Source organism: Corvus hawaiiensis, chromosome 6 (genome assembly GCF_020740725.1).
Source record: "Corvus hawaiiensis isolate bCorHaw1 chromosome 6, bCorHaw1.pri.cur, whole genome shotgun sequence".
Taxonomy (NCBI): Eukaryota; Metazoa; Chordata; class Aves; order Passeriformes; family Corvidae; genus Corvus; species Corvus hawaiiensis.
The window spans coordinates 35,254,377-35,276,866 of NC_063218.1; the positions used below are offsets into that span (position 1 = coordinate 35,254,377).

The 22,490-nt window shown below is 49.0% G+C and overlaps 1 protein-coding gene across 5 annotated transcripts in view; it reads right to left on the reverse strand.

The window, feature by feature from the left end:
- SLC8A3 (solute carrier family 8 member A3) overlaps positions 1-22,490 on the reverse strand; it is a 113,976-nt gene that overhangs the window by 2,105 nt on the left and 89,381 nt on the right. The window contains exons 3-7 of one of the 5 annotated variants that reach the window (XM_048307190.1): positions 21,561-21,667; positions 10,868-10,885; positions 2,032-2,156; positions 1,395-1,494; positions 48-320 (exon numbers count right to left, since the gene is read on the reverse strand). In XM_048307190.1, the coding sequence (XP_048163147.1) occupies positions 48-320; positions 1,395-1,494; positions 2,032-2,156; positions 10,868-10,885; positions 21,561-21,667 (623 nt within the window). Of the gene's footprint in view, positions 1-47; positions 324-1,394; positions 1,495-2,031; positions 2,157-10,867; positions 10,886-20,058; positions 20,163-21,560; positions 21,668-22,490 lie in introns of all 5 variants that reach the window. The other 4 variants (XM_048307188.1, XM_048307192.1, XM_048307189.1 and 1 more) reach the window with 4 other exon arrangements.

A 22,490-nucleotide genomic window follows, 5' to 3' on the forward strand; every position in this document is an offset into this window, starting at 1 on the left:
CCAGAGGACTCATCTCCCACCCCATCCCCTCCCTGTGGCCGACCTACCTGGTACAGAAGTGCCGAAGGCGACGAAGATGACGGCAGTCACCGAGTCCTTGAGGCCAATGGTGCAGCCGAAGTGGGAGGCGAGGTCGCCGATGACGGCTGTGAGCATGCCGATGATGAGGATGGAGACGACGAAGCAGGCCCAGCCATTGCAGTACTCAGTGGGGGGCACGCAGGCAAACAGCACCTTCCAGAAGACGGTCAGGAAGTGCATCACGTAGTCAAAGCAGGACGGCAGGCGCTCCTCGCCAGACTCATCCTCATCCTCATCACCTGCTGCAAACAACATGGAAGGAGAGATCCAGCATTCATTCCATTGGGACAGCTCGTGCTTGTCTCTTCCACCCCAGGGCTCCAGGGATTCTGCTCTCCTGGGACAAGGTGGTATGGCACTGGCCATAACAGTAAATTCAAGCCACAGCAGGTCCTTCAATGATGGGTGAGGCTTGGCAAAAAGAATGCCTTCCAGCCACCCCAGACCCCGCAGGGATGGGGAGTGATGGAGTGGGGTGTTGTACCCACAGAGGGCCAGCCCTGTGCCCAGCCACAGGCAGTCACATAGGAGGTAGTCATCCTGTGGAGATCACTGTTGAGTGGCATGAAGAAATTACACAGGCAAGTGATGTTCTGGGCCAAAACTAGCAGAAAGTAATAGAATTGGGAAACTGGAGAGATCTCTTGATCTTCCTGCTCCAGAGCATGGGCTGGACCATCCACTGCCTCCTCTATAGCTGGGTGGAAAACACCCCTTTGGGGCAGATGCCAAACCATTGAGGAAAGGTTCAGAAAGATGTCCAAGTGCAATTAATGGCACAGATGTGCCTAAAATACCTTCCCCACAGCTGTCTGGCTCTGAAAGCAGTGAGCTCTCTCAGGCAACAGCTGGCAGGTCTCTGGGCCTTTTCCTTTACCAGCTGCTGCCTCATGAGGCAACATCTCCAGTCTGCATGTGATAACCCTCCCTACTCCCAGGAACTCTACTGGCTATGACAGGACAGAACAGGACATCTTCCAGTAGGAGCTGTCTGCACTGGCCAGGATCCCAGCCAGGATGGGATTTTGCTGCCTGTACACTACTCATCACATCACCAAAGCAGCAGGAGCACTGCCAGCTGATGCAGTCTTTGAACACTGGCCTTCAGGAGGGCTCTGCACCAGAAGATGGATCTCCCAGGCTCCTCACTAATGCACCTGAAAAAGCCCACTATATTTGGAGCAGAGGAGCTCTTCGGACTGGCTTTGATGATGGGTGACCACAGCCAAGCATCACTGACCAGGGAGATGCTGTCATTCCAGGCTGCATGAACCCTGTGGATGTTCATGTGGATTTTCTGATGTTCCCCTCACCTGCGCTCACAGTAATGGCCTCCATGAACTGGTCCCTCCAGGAATGTGTCCCTACAACCAAAGCCAGGTTTGTCTTCTTAATCAGCTTGTCCACGGTGCTCTGTGGTGGGAATAAAGATGCACAGCAATTAAACCAGCTGCTAGTGGGCAAGGATGATCTTGCAGTGCACTGTGGTCTCACAGACCCTTTTGAAACTGTGGAAGTGTCACAAGCACTCTCCTACCAGCTAGATATGTCCATGACTGGAGTTGAGCCCACCTTCTCCCTGGACTGGCTGACCCAAACCTCACCAGAGCCAGCTTGTTTGCCACACCTCAATCCTGATAAGGTTTCTTCTTCCCTCAACCCTGCCTCACCAGAGCCAGCTTTGCTCCTGCCTTCTCTTGCCCACAGGCTTCTTCTGCTTCCAGCAGGACCTTCTTGCCTTTCTCCCTCCACCCCCGCCAACCAACTAGCAGCTGCTACTTTTGACATTTCCTGTAGACTTCACCGACCCTTTACTCCATTACATACTTCTTTTCCTCTTTCAACAGCCCTTTCCCTGCACATCCTGCCCCCTCAGTCCTGCTCTCTGAGGCTGCTTGACAGTGCCACAGGGCTTTCCCCTCCTGGAAGACCCCTAGGACACCTACTGACCTTGAACTCATAGGACTCCTCAATGATGACTTCCAGTTTGGGGTGTTCGCCGAGTATTGGTTTGCCCATCTCTGCAATTCTCTTGGCTTCCTCCTCTTCAACTGTCATCTTCCTCTCAGCCACCTCTGTGAAAGCAAGGCCAACACCAAGCTGTGGGCAGCAGCCTGCACCTCCAGGGCACCATGGGGGCTTGTCTGCAGGGCCTGAACAGGGGCTTCTGCAGTGCCCTCACAGCTTGCTGAGCTCATGCAGCACTTTGGGGGACAGTGGTGGGGGGCAGTGGTGGGGTGACCACAGAAACAAAGGACCAAGATTTCTGAATACCAGTCACCAAGAACATAGGCAATGTGTTTTTAATTTATTAAAAAAAACCAAAACCCTTGAATGTTTCTTCAGTCTGCGTTGGTGCTCTTGGTTGACACACACCCTCCCATCACCCCTGCAGCAGCCACAGCTTTGGTGAGACCAAGGTACCAAATCATTCTGCCATTTGGCAGAAGTGCCCTTTAAGATGCTTCTAAAACCCTGACATGCTCCCTGATTTGAATAACAAGAGACAGAACCCTTTTTTCCCCCCTTTGAGTAGAAAATCATGGTTGGCACCTTGCGCACTGAGTGCAGTGCTTGATCTGACACTCAAGACACAGATAGTCACAACCACATGTAAACCACATGTGAACTGGAAAAATTAACAAGAAGAAGTAATGAAACAAGTAGTTTTATCCTTTCATAATGCTGTGAGGGTGCTGAGGCACTGGAACAGGTTTTCCAGAGAAGATATGAATGCCCCAACCCTGGAAGCTCAAGGCCAGGTTGGATGTGGTGTTGAGCAACCTCAGGAAAGGTGTCCCATGGGAGGGGGGTTGAAACCAGATGATCTTTAAGGTTCCTTCCAACACATTCCATTCTGTAATTCTATATTTAGTTTCTGCTGAAGGAAACCAAACCAGGACCCCGGGTCAGCAGCATGCTGAGATGACCCTGTGTCAGGCTCAATCTTGCTGGTGACCCAGCTAACCCAGCAAAGTGCCTCAAGAGGGTCCTGGTTGCCCACATGGGAAGGAGCATCCCAACCAGCTGGAAGGGTGCCCTGGCAGTGTCCCTAGGCCTGACCCAGATCTCCTCTTCCACCCACATGCCCAAGTGTAGGCACACGCTGATGTGCTCTCTCTAAAACTTGGACATCTCAAGAAAGGGGCTGGGTTTCCCCTGGCTTTCCTGTGCATGACCAGTCAGGGTGTACAGCTGCAGTATGGGGTCCAGCTGAGCCTGGGAGTGGGAGCTGGAGCTCTTAAGAATCTGGGAGGTTCTTAACAACCTGGGAGGGCATATCACAAAGGCAGAGCATCTTGTTCTGGCTAAGCAGTGGGTCAGATGCTACCTGAGATTTCCTGCAGAGGTTACAAATGCCCAGGTAATGCCTCAGATGTGATTAATTCCATGTGGACTCCAGCAGATCTCATACTTCACACCAAAAATCACATGGAAATGATGCAGTCCCAGTGAAATCTATTTATAAACTTTGACTTCTCTCTTCAACTGCCTGGCTAGATTGACTGCAAAGACTGTAAACCTTGCAAGACCTGCAGATTTTATAAAACATACAATAACTCATGTGGCAGGTGACATTATTATAACCCATCACAGAAACAGGAAAGTTCCATCCATCACTTGAAATCAATGATGTACATCAAAACCATCACTGCCTAGCTCCAAGACACCATAGTCTGGATTTAGGAATCCCCGTAAATTTAGAAAAAATTTACAGAGACAGAGCAGCACAGCACCTGGAGAAGAAGGGCAATGCAGGATGCTGGGGGGGCAGGGGGCACATTTTTTCACTAGAAGGGTAGTTAAGCATTGGAATGGGCTGCCAGAAAGGTGGTGGAGTCACCATCCCTGGAAGAGATCAAGAAACAACTGGACGTGGCACTTAGTGCTATGGTTTTGACATGGTGGTGTTTGGTCAAAGGTTGGACTCAACGATCTTGGAAGTCTTTTCCAACCTTTATGATTCTATGAGTGGTTGATTCTATGAAAATGTTCTGCTTTACACTACACTTGGACTCATGAACTGATGATTATCAAGATTATCAAGATTCAAGGTACTTACATTCACTGGACAAGGAGTCAGATATAATGTACATCCTTTTCTAAGACAGAATGAGAAAGTCCAGTCTCTTCCTCTACCTGGGAGTGTGTGAAGATGACAAGCTGTGCCCATTGAAAATGCTGGTGCTCACACATCAGTTGACATGGCACATATGTATGTGACTTTGCTTCTGTCTGAGCTCCCCATAACCTGAAGGTCAGGGGCGAAGGCACCCTCAGCTTCACAAAGCCCAGCTTGGCAGATGAGCTGAGCGCATGCTGGCATGTGCTGACAATACAGAGCTGAGCAAAAGCACTATGGCCATCCCAGCAGGGTTGCAAAGCCCAGGCTTGGTGACAGTCTGACTCGCTACAGCCTTCCCTGGAATAACTGCATCTGAAAAGCTGCGGTCACAGTTGCGAGCGCAGTCCCTTAGGCTCCCACTCCCTGGCTGCAGTTGCAGAGTGGAGAAAGCAAATGTCTGGAATCTGAGGAGATGCTCTGGAAAAAGGGAGGATCAGGCAGAATTTCCTCAGCTTAACAACTCCAGCAGAAATGATACAATGAAACCTCAGTCCCCAATCTAACTGATTTGACAAAAGCCTTTGGCATGGTAAGAGAACACAGAGCCTCACGCAAATGTTATGCCCCTAGGCGAGGCTGAACTGCAGGCAGGTCTGTAGGCACATGCAGTGCAGCAAGCTTTCTTATCTCCAGAGGAAGTGGTGGTATCCAATAGAGCTTTATCCCAGAACCTGGCATCTTTCTTACGCTAGTTTATGTACTTGCACCAGGCAGGACAGTGCAAGATCGGAAGCCCTCCCTGTGGAGGAAGATCTCCTGCGTCTCTTCTCTGGTGTGCCAGGTCCAGGGCTGTTGGGCAGGCTGCATGCCTGTGTCTTCAGGACCTTGCACCTTCTAGCAGATGGCTTTGTTGTCTCCACAAGCTACCTGTGGATCACCTGCTGATTCAACGAGCAAGGCAATCACTTGCCAGGCAGCTCTTAGAGTAAATCAAGCAACACAACCATGTCCAAGAGTGTTTGTCAGCCTAGGGGCTGGATGCTAGCATGAGCATGGGACCAGACACCCCACAAAGTGAAGGTGGTGGGAGTCCTGCTATTCCAGAAGGCACCTTGCCAGCCGACTAAGTGCCACCAGAGGCACCTTCAAGCCCTAGGTAGGCCACTTGGAGTGAAGAGACAAGCTGACTGGCAATGGAGACCTTCAGCCTACTGACAGCACATCCACGGAGACATGAATAATGGAGGCCCTGATGTCACCATGCAGCTCCTCTGCCATGTGTATGGGGAACTGGGGTGCAGAGGCAAGAACATAGGCACCCAAGAAGTCATGTCAAGAGCATCCCATAGGGACAGATGATTGAACATGACTGCCAAGCTAAGTCTTTCCATGTCAGCTGCAAGCAAACCACAGGAGAACAGGCACAGGGAGCACGTCCTAATGGGTACCTCATAGAAATATTAATAGTGGAAGCTTTTGGATAAGGAAGAAAGGAGGTAATTCCTTAATGTCTCACTAAAATGCAGTCACATTTGTGAATGTGCAACAGGAAAGCAAAGCACAAAAACCTAACAAATTTCAAAGGTGCACCTGAAAATATTTAAGCTGCCATTGTATTTACACTGAGGCTCCATGCTAATGTAGGAGACAAACACAGATCAGGACTCCCATGTCAGGTATGTGCTGGATCTTGCTCAATGCACTTGTGCAAGTGACCCATAGGTGCCAAATACCAGGCTGCTGACTGTCCTCTGAAATTAAGGCAGTGGCAGGACGGACAAATTTAGGAGCACAGCTGACATTTTTTTGCCCCAAACTATACTTGCCATACAGTTAAGGGGGGGAGCTAAGCACCTTCAAAGAGTGATATGAAGCACCTACATGATTTCACCAATTCTGCCCACCTACTGTTTAGGACACATGAGCATCTTGTGGCAGGAATCAGTGCCAACCTCTGCAAAACACCACATCCCATCCTCAACCTGTTCCAGGCCTGTTGGGTCTGCCTGTTTCAAAGGGATGCTGAGGGCTGAGTTGACCCTGTGTGTACTGACCCAACAGCTGAAAAGGAATAAACTCTTACACCAACCCAGTGGCCGAGAACAATCCCAATGTTCTTGCTTTTCAGGGAAGTGCTTCAGCCAGCACAGGGTACATCATCCTGCCTGTGGAGCCACAGGAGGTTGCCCCTGCAGCAAGTGTGGAACATGCGCCCATGCAGTCTGGTATAGGGCTGGGGTCTTGGAGGGCTCCTCCAGGAAGCAGAGACAGGACATCTGTGAGGTGTGTCACACATCACCCCAGTGTGGTAGCCTGCAAAGAAGACTACCAAGGGCTAAGACAAATAAACCAGTGAGGATGGGGGGTGTGTGTGTTGGGAGACAGATATTTAATTTGCAAGGTCAAGTCTGTCAAGGTGAATGCTGCCAAGCTGCAGCTTAATTATTAGCTAGCCTGATTTCTGTTTGTATCTGCATCAGTACCTACTTTTCAATGCGGATTGCACCCTGGACTCCCTGCTGTCAACTCCAAATAAGCCTGATAAGGTCTGGCTGTGCCTATCGAGAACAGAGCTTGCCAGGACCTTCTGGACTGCCTCCATCTCCTCCTTGGGAAGAATAAGGTGGGCAGAGAGGGGTCCCCTAGACCCTACCTGCTCTGGCACCTAGGTATGTGCTACCATTGAGTGTTAGGAACCTCTCTGGGCTGCAGGAGCACACATAGGCTGCTGAGCCCAGGCAAGCTGGGGCTGCTGTGCCAGCTGCTGCACCAAGGTACCCTGCTCCTGGTGCCAGGGAGCCAATGGGTCAGAGAGAATATGCTACAAGCAGGTGAGACAACAGGTCTGGTAAAATCAAAGCCTGGATGGGAGGAATGAGGATGAAGTCCGCTTTTGCTTGGGCTGTAGCAACGGCCACAGCTGATACCCACTAGGAAAGGAACAAGGAGAGGTTTTTAGATAAACCACTCCATGCTCTCATTCTGCTTTGTTCAGACCTTTAAAGCTATGACAGACAAGGAGGCTCAGCAGCTCCTGGTTATGGTCCTGCCACTGCTGTGCTCTGCAGCCCTGGGCATGTCCCTGCCATGCTCACTGCTCAGCTTTCACCCCATGTCTGTCTCAGTCTGTCTCTCTCAACTTATGCCTGCAGGGCCATCCCAGGACTTGAGCTGCAGTGATCTGCAAAGCGCTTTCAGACCAGCACATGAGAGGCCATTTCTTGGGCTCGAAATACTGTAAGCATATCCCCTCCTCCTTATATTTCTTACAGGGAAAGGGGAGCACTGAACTGGGCTCCCACATCATGCATTGCTTGCCCGCTCAACCACCTTCAGACTGGGGGGAATCAAATGGGAACTAGACATTGCCTGTAGCTTCCTGGACACATTATAAATCAAAGTTAGATAAAGACCATTTCTATGGTGTAATCTGGCCCCTGCATCTTTTGAGCTGAAACAGGGCAATGGGAAGGCCCTGTAACACCATCAAAGAGGTAGATACTCATCACCTAGGCAATGCTGCAAGACTACCAAACAACCACAGACCAGTTTGTATTCCCTGACACTTGCTGAATAAATTGGATTAAAACCAGCAATGTATTCAAGAAAGATTGCTGTGAAGGCCATTTCACACTCCTCGAGTTAATCTTGTCTCCATCCATTTCTGGAGTGGTCATATATCTGCATGAAGGTCACCCCTTTTGGGGACTGTGCTGCTAGGAAGAAATTAAAACAACAATTAAAATGGGATCTTGTTTTTTTTGTTGGGGCTTAATATGATATAATCCTGGTTAAACAAAGTAAATAGTGAGCATGAATGAGTTCCTCTCTCCAGAGCACTGTCAAGCTGTCAGTCACAAGTGGGGAAGACTTCTGGCTAAAAGACACTCTGGCTTTGGAGATTAGCATATGGATATGCCCTTTATGGAAGCACATGCACACATACAAGCACTGGCAGCCTGGGCTGCTTTCTAAAATGTAAGGAATCTGCTTACTTAGCCCTGAAAGCTATTTTTGAGACATGATACATCCTGTATACATGCCCCAGTGTTCCTTAATGCTAACTGGGAAATGCTGCACATTCATGAGAGGGAGGCTAAGGCACAGAGCTGGGAACTGAGCATTATTCCCCTCCTGGCTCTGCCTTGAGATTGCTGCTGACATAACCACCCCCGACTGGCCAGACAATTGGCATCTCTGTTCCCCAGTCTTTCCCAGTGCAAAGCGGACATGGGAGTTTTAATGCATAAACAAAGAAACATATTTAGAAATATTTTCTTTGAACTGGATGAATATATAGAAATTATGATACAGAAGTATCTACCATTTAGATAATTCCACATCCCTTCAAAGATTTAGATCACTTGAGCCCAAGAACTTTCAAGCAAAGGCTGTGCTCAGGCTTTCAGTGACTTTTGCAAAGGCTGGAAAGACCTGCAGAACAGATCTTCCACTGCTGGCAAAGGCAGGGACAACTGGAACACCTATGCACTTTGGTATCAAGTATTTTCCTGTATAAAGAGTATACAGAGAGATCTGTATACTCTTTGACACTGCCAGTGTCAAAACAGAAGGTTAAAAAAACCCCAGACTCTCAGCTACCCCATTCTATTCTGAAGCCTGAACAGTTGGTGCTGGACACATGGCCAAGCTTTGCATGGACTTGCAAATCTGGCTCAAAGAGCCCATTTGGAAGAAATAAATGCTGAGAAGAACCTGTGCCCTGCCTAATTACCTTGTGTAAAATTCACAGCACTGTTTTCCTTGGGAGGGCCCTGCAGGGCTGAGGGGCCGAAGTCAGGATCCCTCATTTCACCCCAGGTAAGGACTCCTGGGACAAGAGAGGCATTGCCACTTGGCCTCATCCATCAGGGCACCCACACCTTTTGTGAAGAGAAGGGATCACTCCTGTGAGCAGGGGCTGTGCAGGTGCTGGCCCTGCAGGGGCTGCCAAAGCGTTGCCATGGCTGGGGACAGGGCTGCAGAGGAGAGCCAGGGCAGTCTCAGGGACACATCCCTAGGAATGGGATGCTGCCCAGGAAGAGCTGTGCAAGCTGCTCCAGGAGGCAAGGGACGAAGTGCAGGAGTGACGGATTCCACTGAAACGTTCAATAATGCAGTTTTTAAACAAAGATTCCCGCGCGCCTGTGTAACCTAAATCTAACATGACACGGACTAAACGAGGATGCTGCTTGTCTCCCTGCTGATTAGCTGTGATTGCTGCTGAGTGACACTCCAGCACGTGCCTGCTTGCCGGCCTGCTGCTGGATTGAGGCACATGTGGGAGCCAAGCACCGCGAGCCCAACACACGTCACATGCACAGAGGGCACCCTGAGGCAGCTCAGCAAGGGGCGAACCCCAGGGACCCCTCACCAGACAGAAGGCTCTCCCTTATGAACTGAAAAGTAACTTTTCATTGCTGGTGACCAAGTTCTCCAATAACGGCTGCCAAAAGCAATCAGGCTGGATCACAACAGAGGGAGGAAAGTTATGTTATTTTAATAGGAATTATTCGGTTCCCAGGGTTCTGATCAAATTAGGCAGCTACTGAATTAAAGCAATGAAATTACTGGGAAGCAGGCTGTGCTCAACTTATTTTTAGTCCTCCTGGATCTGAAGAGGTAACAAAGGAAACCATCCAAACCATTCTGAGGAGTTTTCCATAAACACCCTAAGCTGGTATTTGGGGAACTGGGGATTTCTGCCTGCCACTAGCAATTTTCTAATTAGTCCAATAGCCAACGGGCTCAGGACACCCCCTGTGCAGCAGATTTGGCATCCTCCAAAAAGGGGCAGGACTGAAGCCTGCATGGCAGATGTGGCTCCTTTGATTTGCAGCACAGCTCAGGCATCATGAATGCTTTGGTTTTCAGCTCTGCTCACAAACCTGTGGGATTTTGAGCTCCTCTCTGCACCCTGCATGCCCACCCTTATCTTCCAAGAAATGCTTCTTAGTGCAAATTCAACAGTAATCACATCTGGAATTGAAGGAATAATGACAATACAGGAGGCGTACATTGCACCACAGTGGGATAAAGACAGACCAGTGTAATGGGGATTTCAGGCAAGGAAGAGGGGCTCAGTATTAATACACATGAAATCCTGACACAGGGAGAGGAGATGAAGAGTGCAGAGCCAGAGCTGAGGGTGAGGAGGGAGATGGTGCTGGTGCTGATCATATTCTGGTAGTACTGCTCTGGCGCTGGGCACACCCTGGGGACCCCCCAGGATGGGAGGTGGAGAGCACATGGGTGAAGGCACTGAGGGGTGACATGTGACCCTCCATGGGAAGGGGACACCTGCACAACCTTGTACCCTTGCCCACCCCAGGCAACACTGTCCCACACTGCAGGGATGCCACCTCCCTCCAGAAATCCCTGTCTTCCCCAGTGCATCAGCACAACCCAAGCACCAGAGTTGCCTAAAGAGAGGCTCGAGTCACAGCTTCAGACCAGGCACAGCTGTATGTGTTGCTTTGCAACTCTGTCTGGATCATTTCCCCCAAACTGCAAGGAAAAATCTGGAATATGGGAAACGCTCTTAGATGTCAATCAATTGCTGTTATTTTCTTAATTGTACTGCTCTTAACTAGTTCATGCTAGACACAAACACCATGAGCTAGGGTTGTCTACAACACAGCAAACACAAACATGGGGGTCTGACCAAAGGGGACAAAAAGAGAGCCTGAGCAGCCAGAGGAAAGGAGAAAAAGCACTTACCTTGCGTGAGCAGTAGGGCTGTGGTGAGAGAAGAACATGAGAATTACAGAGAGAAAAAAGAAAAAAAGGGAAAAAGTTAGTATCTGATGGGGAAAAGCTGTTTTGCAGATGAAGGCTGTCAGTGAGCAATGGACACGGTGCAAGGCAGTGTGCGAGCTCACAAGGGCTGCATGTAGGGAACAGGCTGGGGAGCAGACACCACAGCAGCACGATGGAGAAGAGACTGGGGTGCTCCAGTGAGCACCAGAGCACTGGCTCCCCAAAGTCACCCCCTCCCCCCAAGCAAAGGCAGAAGGATGGGATGCAGCTGGGGGGAAGTGGCAAGGAGGGAAAGGGAAAGGGGGCAAAGGAGGGCAGTTACTCTTGCCATTGGGGCCTGATACAACCCTAACTGACCCAAAGGCATGGGAGGTGCCACTGCTTAACGGGTAGGTGTGGTTGTGGCGGGGCTTGGCACAACTGAGGACCCCCAATAAACTTGTAGGTACTGAGAAGAGAAGGTTGATGGGCAGCTCAACAAGGTCAGCAGCATCAGGAGGCATTGATAAAACAGGCAGCCTCCAGTGTCAATAGGGGCAGGGGGTAACATGGCCATGCATCATCCCTCAGGATGATGCCCTGGCTCACCAACACCTATCCCACATCCCACAGGTACCACTTTCAGTGGGTCAGGGTGCCTAGAGGAGCATAGGCACATGTAAAGCATCACTGCTTGAGTCCTCCTGGTTCTCTTTGTTCCAAACTGCTGGTTTGCCTGACAGTGCTGCATGGACACAGGCCATGTGACTGCATGGTCCTGTGAGATTTGAGGTGGGAGGAAAGGAGGAGAAAGGGGCGAAGGTCCTTGCAAGGGATGACCTGACCCTGGCTTTCCATACAGACACAGCTCAGCCCCTTGGGCAGTGACCCCTTGACCCTCTCCTCTCGTGATTTCCCCACTCCCCAGAGCTGTCACAAAGAAACATCTGACTGGATCCCTCTTAAGTGTTACCCACAGACAGCCACAGCTTACATCCAGGTATCAAACTAGCTACAGCAGAGTCCGTATAGCAAAAAACCTCAAACGGCCTTTGAGAGGGGCCAAGCACCAAGTCTGTACCTTAGCTTTAACTTCTACTTGTCTTTCAAACAGCAAACCAATCCTTGAAGACTTAGTTGCATGTGATGACAGTATTGTAATTACTACTAACACTTATTATCATGCACTTTTAGTCTCAGAAGCTTAAAACTCTGTACAAAGACTGAGTCAGTATTAACAGCCCTATTTGACAGATGGCGAAGCAAGCCAAAAAAAAAAAAAAAGAAGCTAAAGGGAACATTTTGCAAACTCAGAAGTGGGCTGGAGTCCAAAAGTGCTAATTTTCCCCGACTTGCTGGTTCGAGCCTCTGAAAAGCAGGACTTTTATACAGATGCACCCAATTGTATCTGTGCCATTTGAAAGTGATTTCCTAAGTAATTTATCAAAGGTCGCACAGCGCATCCATGGCAGAGCCAGGCAAACTAATCCTGAGTCCTGACACCCAGTCACTTCCTTGCTCTGTTGAGCAGCAAGCATGGGCACAGCTTTCCCAACAGTTTGCAGAGAGACACTGATCCAGTCATGATCTTCATCCACCAAGCCATCTCCCAAGCTGGAAGTACTGTGGGCAATCCAAGAGATCTCCCTTGTCCATGAGGGCAGGTAGAGGCACAGTGAAAGAGGAAGGTAAAATGGAGAGGCTCCTTGCTGAGCATCCCTTCTGTTTCAGGGTCAATTCCTTTTGAGAGTCAAAAACTTTAGGGAAACCATTCATGAGTATGTTCTGCATTAAGTACAGTGCCACTGAGCCACAAGATGCAATGGGATGTTTGCTCTGCCTGCACCACCTCTTGTCATCCACGCACCTCTCCTGGAGTCTCCAACAGGCTCATCACTGCCCCTGGTAGCATCTGGAGTTTCCTTGTAGCTCTGTCCTGCTGCAGTTCCTGCTGTCATGTGACCTCCTTACTATTCCATGGTCTTCTGGTTCTCCAGACAATGTGCAGAAATTTAATTTGCCTTTTGCAATTACAAGCATCAGTACAATGGGTCGATTTGGTGTTCAAATGTAATATAATGAAATATTACTGGGACCCTAAGCTACTGTGGCTATTAAAAAAATCATTGGCTCCTCATGTTTCTTAAAACTGTTACTATACTACTCTGGGATTTGAGTTTATTTTTTTCCCCATTTGCTTGTGAGCCTGAAAAAGAACAATTTTTCTCCCTTTCACTTATGATATAATACATGAATATTTGAAGAAGCCTATAAAGCTATGAATGAAACATCAAGAATACAGCATGCAGAAAGCCAAAGGATTATTTTATCTTTATATTTCTGAGTGAATGCTGTGCATGCAAGCAAGAAAATGATTTCACGGACTACAGCTTTCTTCCTGCACACACATCTGCTAATGTGCCCTTAGCCCTGACCTGTAATGTTTTCTGACAGCCCATCTGGGGATGCTGTACCTGTACCAGCTTCACTGATGGCCTCCGTGCTGTTCCCATCCCACAAGCCTCCTTCCACTCTCCCCAGCCTGGGCTGCATCCCTCCAGTCCTCTCCAGGGCACCTCTCCCTCTCCTGCACTGCTGCTCTGCACATCACGCTCCTTATGGGGCCAAGCCAGGCCACCTCACTGCCCTTGGCATCTCAGGTAGTCTCAGAGGCTTGATGTGTACTCTTACAGGGAACTGCTAAAATTAGCTCCGCAGCCAAATCCAAAATAGCAGTCCCCAGTATCCCTTACCTAACCCTTGCATGGTGTGATTGTGGACAAACACATGTGCCTGCAGATAAGGGGGCTGTGATGCTGACGCACCCAGGAGAGCCTTTAGCTCTGGATCTCAGTTCCTCCTTCACTGGGGTTTCTCTGCCTTGAAGGCTTGGTTTTGACTAGGTAAAGTCAAAATTGCATGCATGAATTCTGCTTCCCCTGCCACCCCTGAAAGTGGACAATCTAAACCTGAATTTAAAAAAGCTGCTAAAAAATCTGTTTACTAATAAGCCATTTCATCTGCATGCTTTTGATACAGTTTGAGGTCAGACTCTGCTGTGACATGCATGTTGGTGTGGGTTAGAGATCAGGAATTTCATTCCCTCCTGCTTTAACTCCAAAAAGCTTAAACCAAGAGGAACCAAGGTTGGGACTGAAGCAGATGAGCAATCCAGCAATCCTGTGTTTACAGCAACCTGATGTACTGAATGCATGTCCTAACCTTTTTCTAAACAGTGAAATACTTTTCTCTGCTCTTTACCTCACAGACTATGATGCATGCTTTATTCTGGACTCATTCTTCAGTACCATAAATCTTTTCTAATCAGTATCCCTAAAGACTCAGAGAAGCCACTGTGTAGATAAGAGGATCCTTGTTAAAGGCCTGGGATTTAGACAGTGAGCTGAAATGAAGGAGGGGAGGATGAATTTTGAGGAGACTCCCAGTGGCACAGCAGGGCAGTCACAGGAAGCCAAGGCAAAGCGAACACACGGCCTCCATCCCCTGCCCACTCAAAGGTGACCAAGAAGTGACCATATAAAACACAGGCTCAGTTCCCCGAAGAGATAAGGATCCTCCATCTTCCAGATGAAACTGTCCACAGGCTCTGCCTCCAGATTTGCTCACTGAGGTGAGCAAACTGTTTCCCTAATAGATTGTGAAGAGCTGTAAACATGGGGTTTTTTATAGGCTAAACAAGGCAGAGATTTTGCAGCATTAACTTGAATGCTATTATTATTGAAGTCAATAGCAAAGCTTTTGCAGACTCTAAGAGACTCCTCTCCATCAGGAGAATCAGCAGCGTTCAGCTTAATCACAGAGCTGAGAGGAAATTATTAAATCTTGAGGGAATGAGGTAACAGCAATCTAACATTTTTTTGCTATTCTCATCAGCAGCTGATGGGAGTTGATGAAGAAGGAGTTTCTTAGTATCTGTCCACACTTCAGAAAACTGCAGCACATGTGCTCATGTAGCAATACAGCTTATCTTTAACAGGTATGGATCTTTGTACCAAGTCAAATAATTCCATCGATATTTTGATATAGGTAACTTGATGGATCAATCTAAGCTGGGAATTCTTCCTTCTTTGCAGTGTAATCCTTCCTCTGTGACTCCCAGCCACATCCTCCCCCCGGGCACAAAGCTTTCCCATCAGAGGTGCTGACACTCCATTAGAAGGAGATGCGCTATGAGATTTGTCTGCACCAGTTGACTCTGTGCTGGCAGGGCTGAGAAAACTTCAGACAAAATCTTCCCAAGCCAGGGCATACCAACCAGCTGTTAATAGTGTTTGCCAGCCATCTGTACTCCCACATCCAGCAAAGTCATATCTTGTGGGAGACATGCTTTCTGAAGCAAAACTTTGCATGAAGGTTGTCAGTCCCTTTTACAAAACATAACCCTCAAGACTCAGCCTTCAAGCATCAGCCCTGAGGTTGAATCTTCCACCACTGTCCCATGAGCTGAATTCTCACAAGCTGATTCCCAGTCACCCTCATGTAACATATTTTTCCAAATGCTATTTTCACCATTATCTGCAATCAAGTGAAATCTCCCGGAGTAGCCTCCCTTGCCATTCAGGCTGTATCAGCACTTAAGATTAGCCACAACTTAAGCAGAAGAGCAACTTCATCCAGGGAACACAAAGCAAGTTTTTCTCTTGTAATCCAGGACTATGGAAAAAGTGTGAAAGCTGATGTGTGAAGAAAGTATTACTCCAAAATCCTACTGGAACAGCAGCAAAATCCTCATTCTGAGTTGTGAGCTGACACAATAGCAGAGTTGCCATGAGAGCGAGAGTCAAACCAACAGACAGCATCTTGTCATAAAGGAAGAGACTCGTTTCACTGCAGGAACCCTTTAAACAGGTGCTGAAAAAAGGATGTCCAGAAATGTGGTTCAAGGTGCTGGGAGGTTTCAAAACCCTGCAGCGCTCAGTAAACAGGGATTCAGTTTACATGACTGTGCATATAGAGGAAAGGTGAGACAAGAAGGATTTGAAGATTAATTTTTTAGAAACAGAGAGGATAAAAAAGTCAGGAAACCTGGGAAATTGCCAGCAGGATAAAGAAAAGCAACATTTACCTTCTTGGCTAAGCAAAGAATGTGAGTCTCTCTCTTTGATTTCTTTTTACTCATTCATTTCAATATAACAAGCTTGCAGCAAGTGCCATCTTTGCCAGTGCTCTGTGCATCTGATATGCCACTACTGAGTCAGTACTGGTCGTCATCACAGGCCAGGCTGGCAAGATACCAATCTCAGATCTGTCCTCATCTCTTTGAATTATTGGAGCATGTCAACAAAAAGAGCTGCTATAGTAAAACTACTTGATGTGATTTGTTTGGATGATCAGAAAGACTTCGAAAAACTCCAGCTGCAGAAAGTGATTGGTGAAAAAGAACAGATAACCTGCAAGACAAAGTAGATGTAGCATTTATGTAACAGGAGTAAGTGGCCAGCTCTCCTTACGGCAAGGATTAACAACTGAGTGTCCCAAGGCTCAAAGCAGCATGACACTGATGTAACTGGGGGTGAACAGTGAGAAGCAGCATCTGCAGATGATGCAAAATGTTTCTGTTAAAAGGCTGTATCAGTGGCTGTCCTGCATTCTGCAAGCCCTGGTCAACCTGAAGACAGGCATTTGCGTTTGGATCACCACAGAAACACTTCTGAGTAGAGATGATTTTTCCTCCAGTAAGGTACTAGCAAGTGCAGAGAGCAAGAGCAACAGGATGAATTTCATGCTGAGCTCTGACCCTCACAGAGACCCTCCTGGAGACCCCTGTGCCCCACAGCTCTGGTTAGGGCTAAGGAGAAATTCCCTTGACTGGAGGTGACTGCTTTATATTGGCAGGTGTACAGGACAGCACAGACAGCAATGCAAATCAACCATGTGGTAGCAAGCCCTGCTCGCACCTGCCATCCTCCTCCACTGCATGTCTGTCAGGAACCACTGCCACCGCAGCCTGCAGCAGTGTGGGTACCCTCAGGGACAGCACACTGGGTCTGAATAGCACCAGGCTCCAGACCAAGTCCTGCATCTCAAAATAAACCACTCAAACTCTGCCCCAAGCTGGTTTGAAAAGCACATACTACTCCCTGTCATCAGCTCTGCCATCACTTCAGGGAACATTTCACCCCTGATTTCATCACTGCCACACAGTTTGTATCCCTAAGGTCAGCTAGGAGCTGCCCTCTGCATGGAGAGGTCCTGGGCCTGGTACAGGCCCTCAGAACAAAGCTATGGCAGGGCAGGCACAACTGGCTGTCTCTGAGTGACCTGGATTGCAGATTACATCCAACACGACTGCCACTCATCTGAGGCACCCAACGCTACCCTGCTTCCAGAGGAGCCAGAAGAGGTTTTGAAGACACTGTGAATAGCTGAGAACATCAACAGTTCCACAGCTCCTTAGACACAGGCTCAGTGTGACACAGCTAAATGGGGAGTAACAGCAAAACAAGGACACATTGTCAAGAAACCCACATCTTTTGCAGCACACGGAACAAATGCATGGGTAGCCAAAACCCACAGAGACTCTACCTCTAGAGCAACCAGGCCTGAACTCCCAAGGAGAGGCAGAAGCTGTGCTTTGCCCTTGCCATGTGAGTCGCGTGGGGGCACATCCATCACCACAGCAAATCCCCAGCAAAGGCCAAGCTAGGGGACTGTGGTGTGGGATTTTCCCTGTCTGTGGGCGCGGGGCAATGGCAGCACCTGCACAATGCTGGCAGGAACACGTGTGCTGCAGTCAGCATGAGCATCCCTTCCCCAAGCCACATGGCACGTCGCACGATGCCCGAGCATGTGCCGGCCTGTGCACGGCCTGGGCTGCCTCCTCTCCGCCGGGAGCCAGCTGCTCATGCATGCACTCCGTGAAGCTGCTGGCCACAGCGTCTGCTCTTGATCACTGTCAATGCTCTCTATGGGAAAGCCTCACATAGCTCCTCATTCTTCATACCAGGCACAAGGTAGGCTCATCAGAGATGCCGCAATGTGCAGCGCTATGGAGCTGGGGATCTTTCCAGATGCCCTGGATTAGTGTAGCGACTGTGCCACCTTGTGCCAGCAACATTTACAAATGCAGTTTAATCTTCTGCCTCTTAGATTTTAAAACCATGGTGCTCTCACTCTGACTTTTCTCTAATGAGGTCAACCAGGGCCCTGCATCTCCTCCCTAGCATGATCCTTTACTTCCTCCAGGCAAAAGAGGGTCCAAGGGCGTGCCCTCACCTCCTGGCCCGCAGGCTCTGTGCTGCAGATCACTTTAGTCCAGCTCTGATCTCCTCTCTGCCTGTTGCAACTCAGTCACACTGACTCCAGCTGATATTGATGTAAATAAGAGATACATGATACAGCAAACTGGCTTCGTAGTCCTAATAATAATGAGGACGTTTTACAACTGGTCCACTTCAGGGGCCATTTGGATTTTTTTCAAACACTTTTTCTTATTCAGCCAGGTGCAACACAATCTGTATAGGTAAAAGAAATGTGGGACTTCATAGAAACAGCCCAATTCTGTCTCTGTATCCTTATTCTGCTCATTGTTTAGAAAAGGATTCAGGATTCACAGAGAACAGACAGCTGAGAAAAAATTCACGGTGTTGCTCCAAGCTGCCAAGTGCGTAAGCAGAAGGCCAGAGGCCTGTGATTTTCCTCCTGGACCTCCTGGACTCATGGATGGGAAGGGACTGCATGGGTGTAGTGAGCAGATACCTACATGGAAGCTGTGGCACTATATAGTTCTTTTATATGATGGGAAAAAAGCAGTAAAATAACTAGTGGCTACAAGCTGAGGCCAGACAACTTCTACCGAGCAGCCATGCTCACATCTTTACCTTGGAGGGCAACTGATTGCTGGGACATACTCCTATGGGATATGGCAAGGTTGGTCACTGCTTCTGCTCAAGAGCAGTTGGACTTTGGTGAAAGCCAAGGGCCTGTGCTTGACGAAGTGAAACCTGATATCCCTCATTGCCTACGGGCTGCAGGAAGCAGTCTGACAGCATTAAAATATGGGTTTACATTTTACAAGTCCACGGCTGCTATATGATACTGACATGCTAATGTAACCTGTGTCTATCCTGAACATCCTATGGAGCTGTGTATGGGTGCTTGGACTGGCCAGAGGGCAGCTGCTGTGCTGGTGAGGTAAGAGACAGAAGACGTTTCAGCAAGGGAAAGCTGTACTGTGCAGTGCACAGGCAGCTGCCAGGTGTCCCATCACCGACAGCAGCACCTGAGAGCAGAAATAAGCCTGTGGCCACACACATCTGGCTCTACTCTGTAACAGGCACCCAGAAGGTGGATTTGAATTCCCTTTTGTAAAGTGCCTCTGTTTAAGTCTTGGCCCTCCCAGGCCACCCCAAAGCTAGTGAAGCCAGTGGCAAGACTCAGTGAGAAAGAGGTCAAACCATATAGGACAAGGCCAAAGATGCATGGAGGCAAGACACAACCATAAGTCGGGGTTTATTCCAACTATGAATCCTGGTCTGCTGGGAGATCTTGGCTCTCACTGCTGATGAAGTAGGACCTCAGCAGAGCTTCACACCCTCTGCATGACAGACTGTGATTGTCTGTGACACATTAAAGGGGTTTTCAAACGGAAGACATGAAGAACCACTTCCCAAAAAAAGCAAGCCAAGTTACTTCACACCTTCCCTCTTCTCCTGTGGGCTTTTCACCACGCTTCATAGGGACCCAAGAGCACCAAAGTAATGCCACTAGAGGCAACAACAGAGGGAAGGACAGGAGGGAGTACAGGAGGAGCTGAAAGGGGCAGCCATGCATTACACCCTTCTCTTGCCTTTTGCATTCCCCAAAGTCCTGGCAAAGAAGCAGGAGCAGGGAGAACAGCAGAGGTGTGCTCAGAACAAAAAACAGATCAAGACAAGGAAACCCAATCAAAATAACACAGCCTCCAAGGCTCAAGCATTGCACAAAAGGAGGATCAGAAGTAAGCTAGGCTCTTAAGGCAGAGATCACACAGAAACAGGTAAGAGCAAGAATACAGGAGGGCAAAGAGTAAAAGTCGATCCCTCTACAGGAGGAGGAGAAAAGGAGGAAGGGTAAGGAGGAGAAAGAAGGTTATATTTTCTGGATTTGGGGTTTGGATACTTGATTCTGGTTTTTTTTCTTTTTTTCATTTTTTTTCATAAAGGATCTCACACCTGATATTCCTCGTTCCATCCATTGCGGTTCACCAAGGGCAATGAAGAAATTCTCCTGCCTTTCGTATTCCTCCTCATCTACTATCTTAACCCTTATGGTCTTCCTGTAGGGACAACAAGAGAGACAACTGTGTACAGCGGGTCGGCTGGCTGGAGGTGAGGCGGCAGCAGCAGCGGCGGCGGCACGGGCTCCTGGCACGCAGCCCCTTCCCGCTGGGGCGGTGTGCGTTGGCCTGCCTGTCGGACACGGCATCCTCGCAGCGGCTCCTCGGGAGCGGGGGTGTTAGGGCAGAGGGGGCTGGCAAGGGAGTGAGGAGGGAGGGAAAAGTGGGAGGAGGACCTTGCTGATGGTTAGTGGAAGGTGACTTCTGCAGCGCATTTTTTTCAGTGTCAGATGGTAATGGAAAGGGTACTGGCTGCCTGAAAAGTGCCAGGGACCACCACCCTGAGCTACCCACTGTGTTTTAGCTGGAAGACCAATTTCTTCTTACCATTAATAATAAATACAGTAATAATACCCTCATGATTAATAATAAATTTGCAAGGACTCTGGGCTAGGAACCAGAGGAGAAGAGAGAGACACATTTCCCAGTGGGGTGAGGTAGGTCTCTGCCAGTGGCTACAACTCCACCAGCTGCAAGGGAAGCTGATGGTTCTAACTCCCATTTTTAAAATGGCACATCTTACTGCTTTCTCTCCTTGATAGTATCTACCTCATCCTCCTCTCCTGTTCCCCAAATAAGGACAAAGCCTTCCCAGGGGATGGACACCTTTGCTGGGACCTCACAGGGGACACAATGGGACAATGCCTCCAAGGCTCAAAAGGAAATGCCCTGGGCACTGGAGCAGTGCTAGCCTCTTCTCCCTGAGGCCTGCTCATGTGGCTCCCTCCAGTACCCCTGCAATGCACACAGATGCTGTGAGCCCCCAGGCAAACCAAAGTGGACATCAGCTCCTCCTTGTCGTCAGCTCCTGCTCCCAGAGTTGCTCTGTGGCAACCAGACCAGGGGTTGCACAGCCTTTGCCCAGACCTTCTCAGAAGTCACAGAGCTGCTTCTCTGCCAGGCCTTGATTCCCATCTCTTTCTAACACAGGTCTGACTGGAACAACCCATAGGACCAGGGCTGGGCAATGGTCTCCTGAGATGCTGGATGTGTTTCTAGCCAGCATCTTCCCACTGACACTACAAAATTTGTTTGGACCCTCCAGTGGGGATGGCAGAAGGTTCCTCTCATGTCACCACAGAAATATGGACAAGCAGGACTGCTCTCCATCCTGCTCTCTCTCCTCCCCTCACCACTTTGCCTCTCAGCAGCCCCAGCATCACTCCCCATGCCACCCCATGGGTACCATGTGACACAGTGTGCGCGCACAGCAGTATTTAGGGCAGAGCAGTTGGAGACAGAGAGACATCAGAGGAAGAGGAGGAGAGGAGGAGGAAGGAGATGGAAGAGAGGAGGAAAGAAGAACGTTAATGTTAGTCTGCAGGGCCAGTACTACACCTTTCTGTAAACTCATATCCACCATGCGGGGGCTCATCAGCTCAATGAAGAAATTCTTGGTTTTTTCATACTCCTCATCATCAATTACCTTGATGTGAACTGTTTTGCTGTGGACGGAAAAATAATAAGGGTCATAAAGGTGAGAGGGGAACAGAGAAGCAAAAGTCAAGGAAGGAAGGAGTTAAATGGGTACATTAGAGAGTCAAAGTTTTCTCACCCACTGAACAAACTCAACATGACCCTTTGAGAAAGGCTAAAGCCCCCCTTCTGCAAGTGACACTGGCCAATTTTCTGTTTAACCCAAGGGCAGAATGGCAGGCCAAACTACAAAGTGAAGTTAGACAAAAACAATCCCCCAGCAAACTGGCTCAGGGCTCATCCTGTGAGCAGTGAGGTCTGATGCCAGCAGAGAGGCAGGCTCCCCTCATCCTGTTACCCCTGTGCGCACACACACACGTACAACAGCAGCCACACAAGCACACACACCCCACTGGCACCATGTTGCTGCCTCAGCTTCACTGGCCTGCTCTGAGAAGTGCTGGCTGCTGGAGCAGCTGGGCAGCAGATCCTGTGTCTCTCCTTTAGCAAATTTCTTACAAGTTCTTGGACCATTTTGTAGGAAAAGAAGTGCTCACTGTGCCATGGTTTCCTTCACAACAAATGCATGCCCTATGCAGAGGTTACTGTCCCACAACTTTCACATGCAAGGGGAACAAGAGAAACAAGTCAAAGACTCTGCCAACCCACTGCCTCCTTACAGCCAGGCTGCACTGACTGTTGCAAGCTCAAAATGACCCCTGCACTCCCCTCATTTTCCCAGTGGCTGCAAAGTTTCCTGCAGTCCCATCCCTTGCTTGTGACTGAAGAGATTTGGTGCTTTGATTCTGAGCTGGTGCAACACCCTCTTAAATACAACACTGCCTACACATG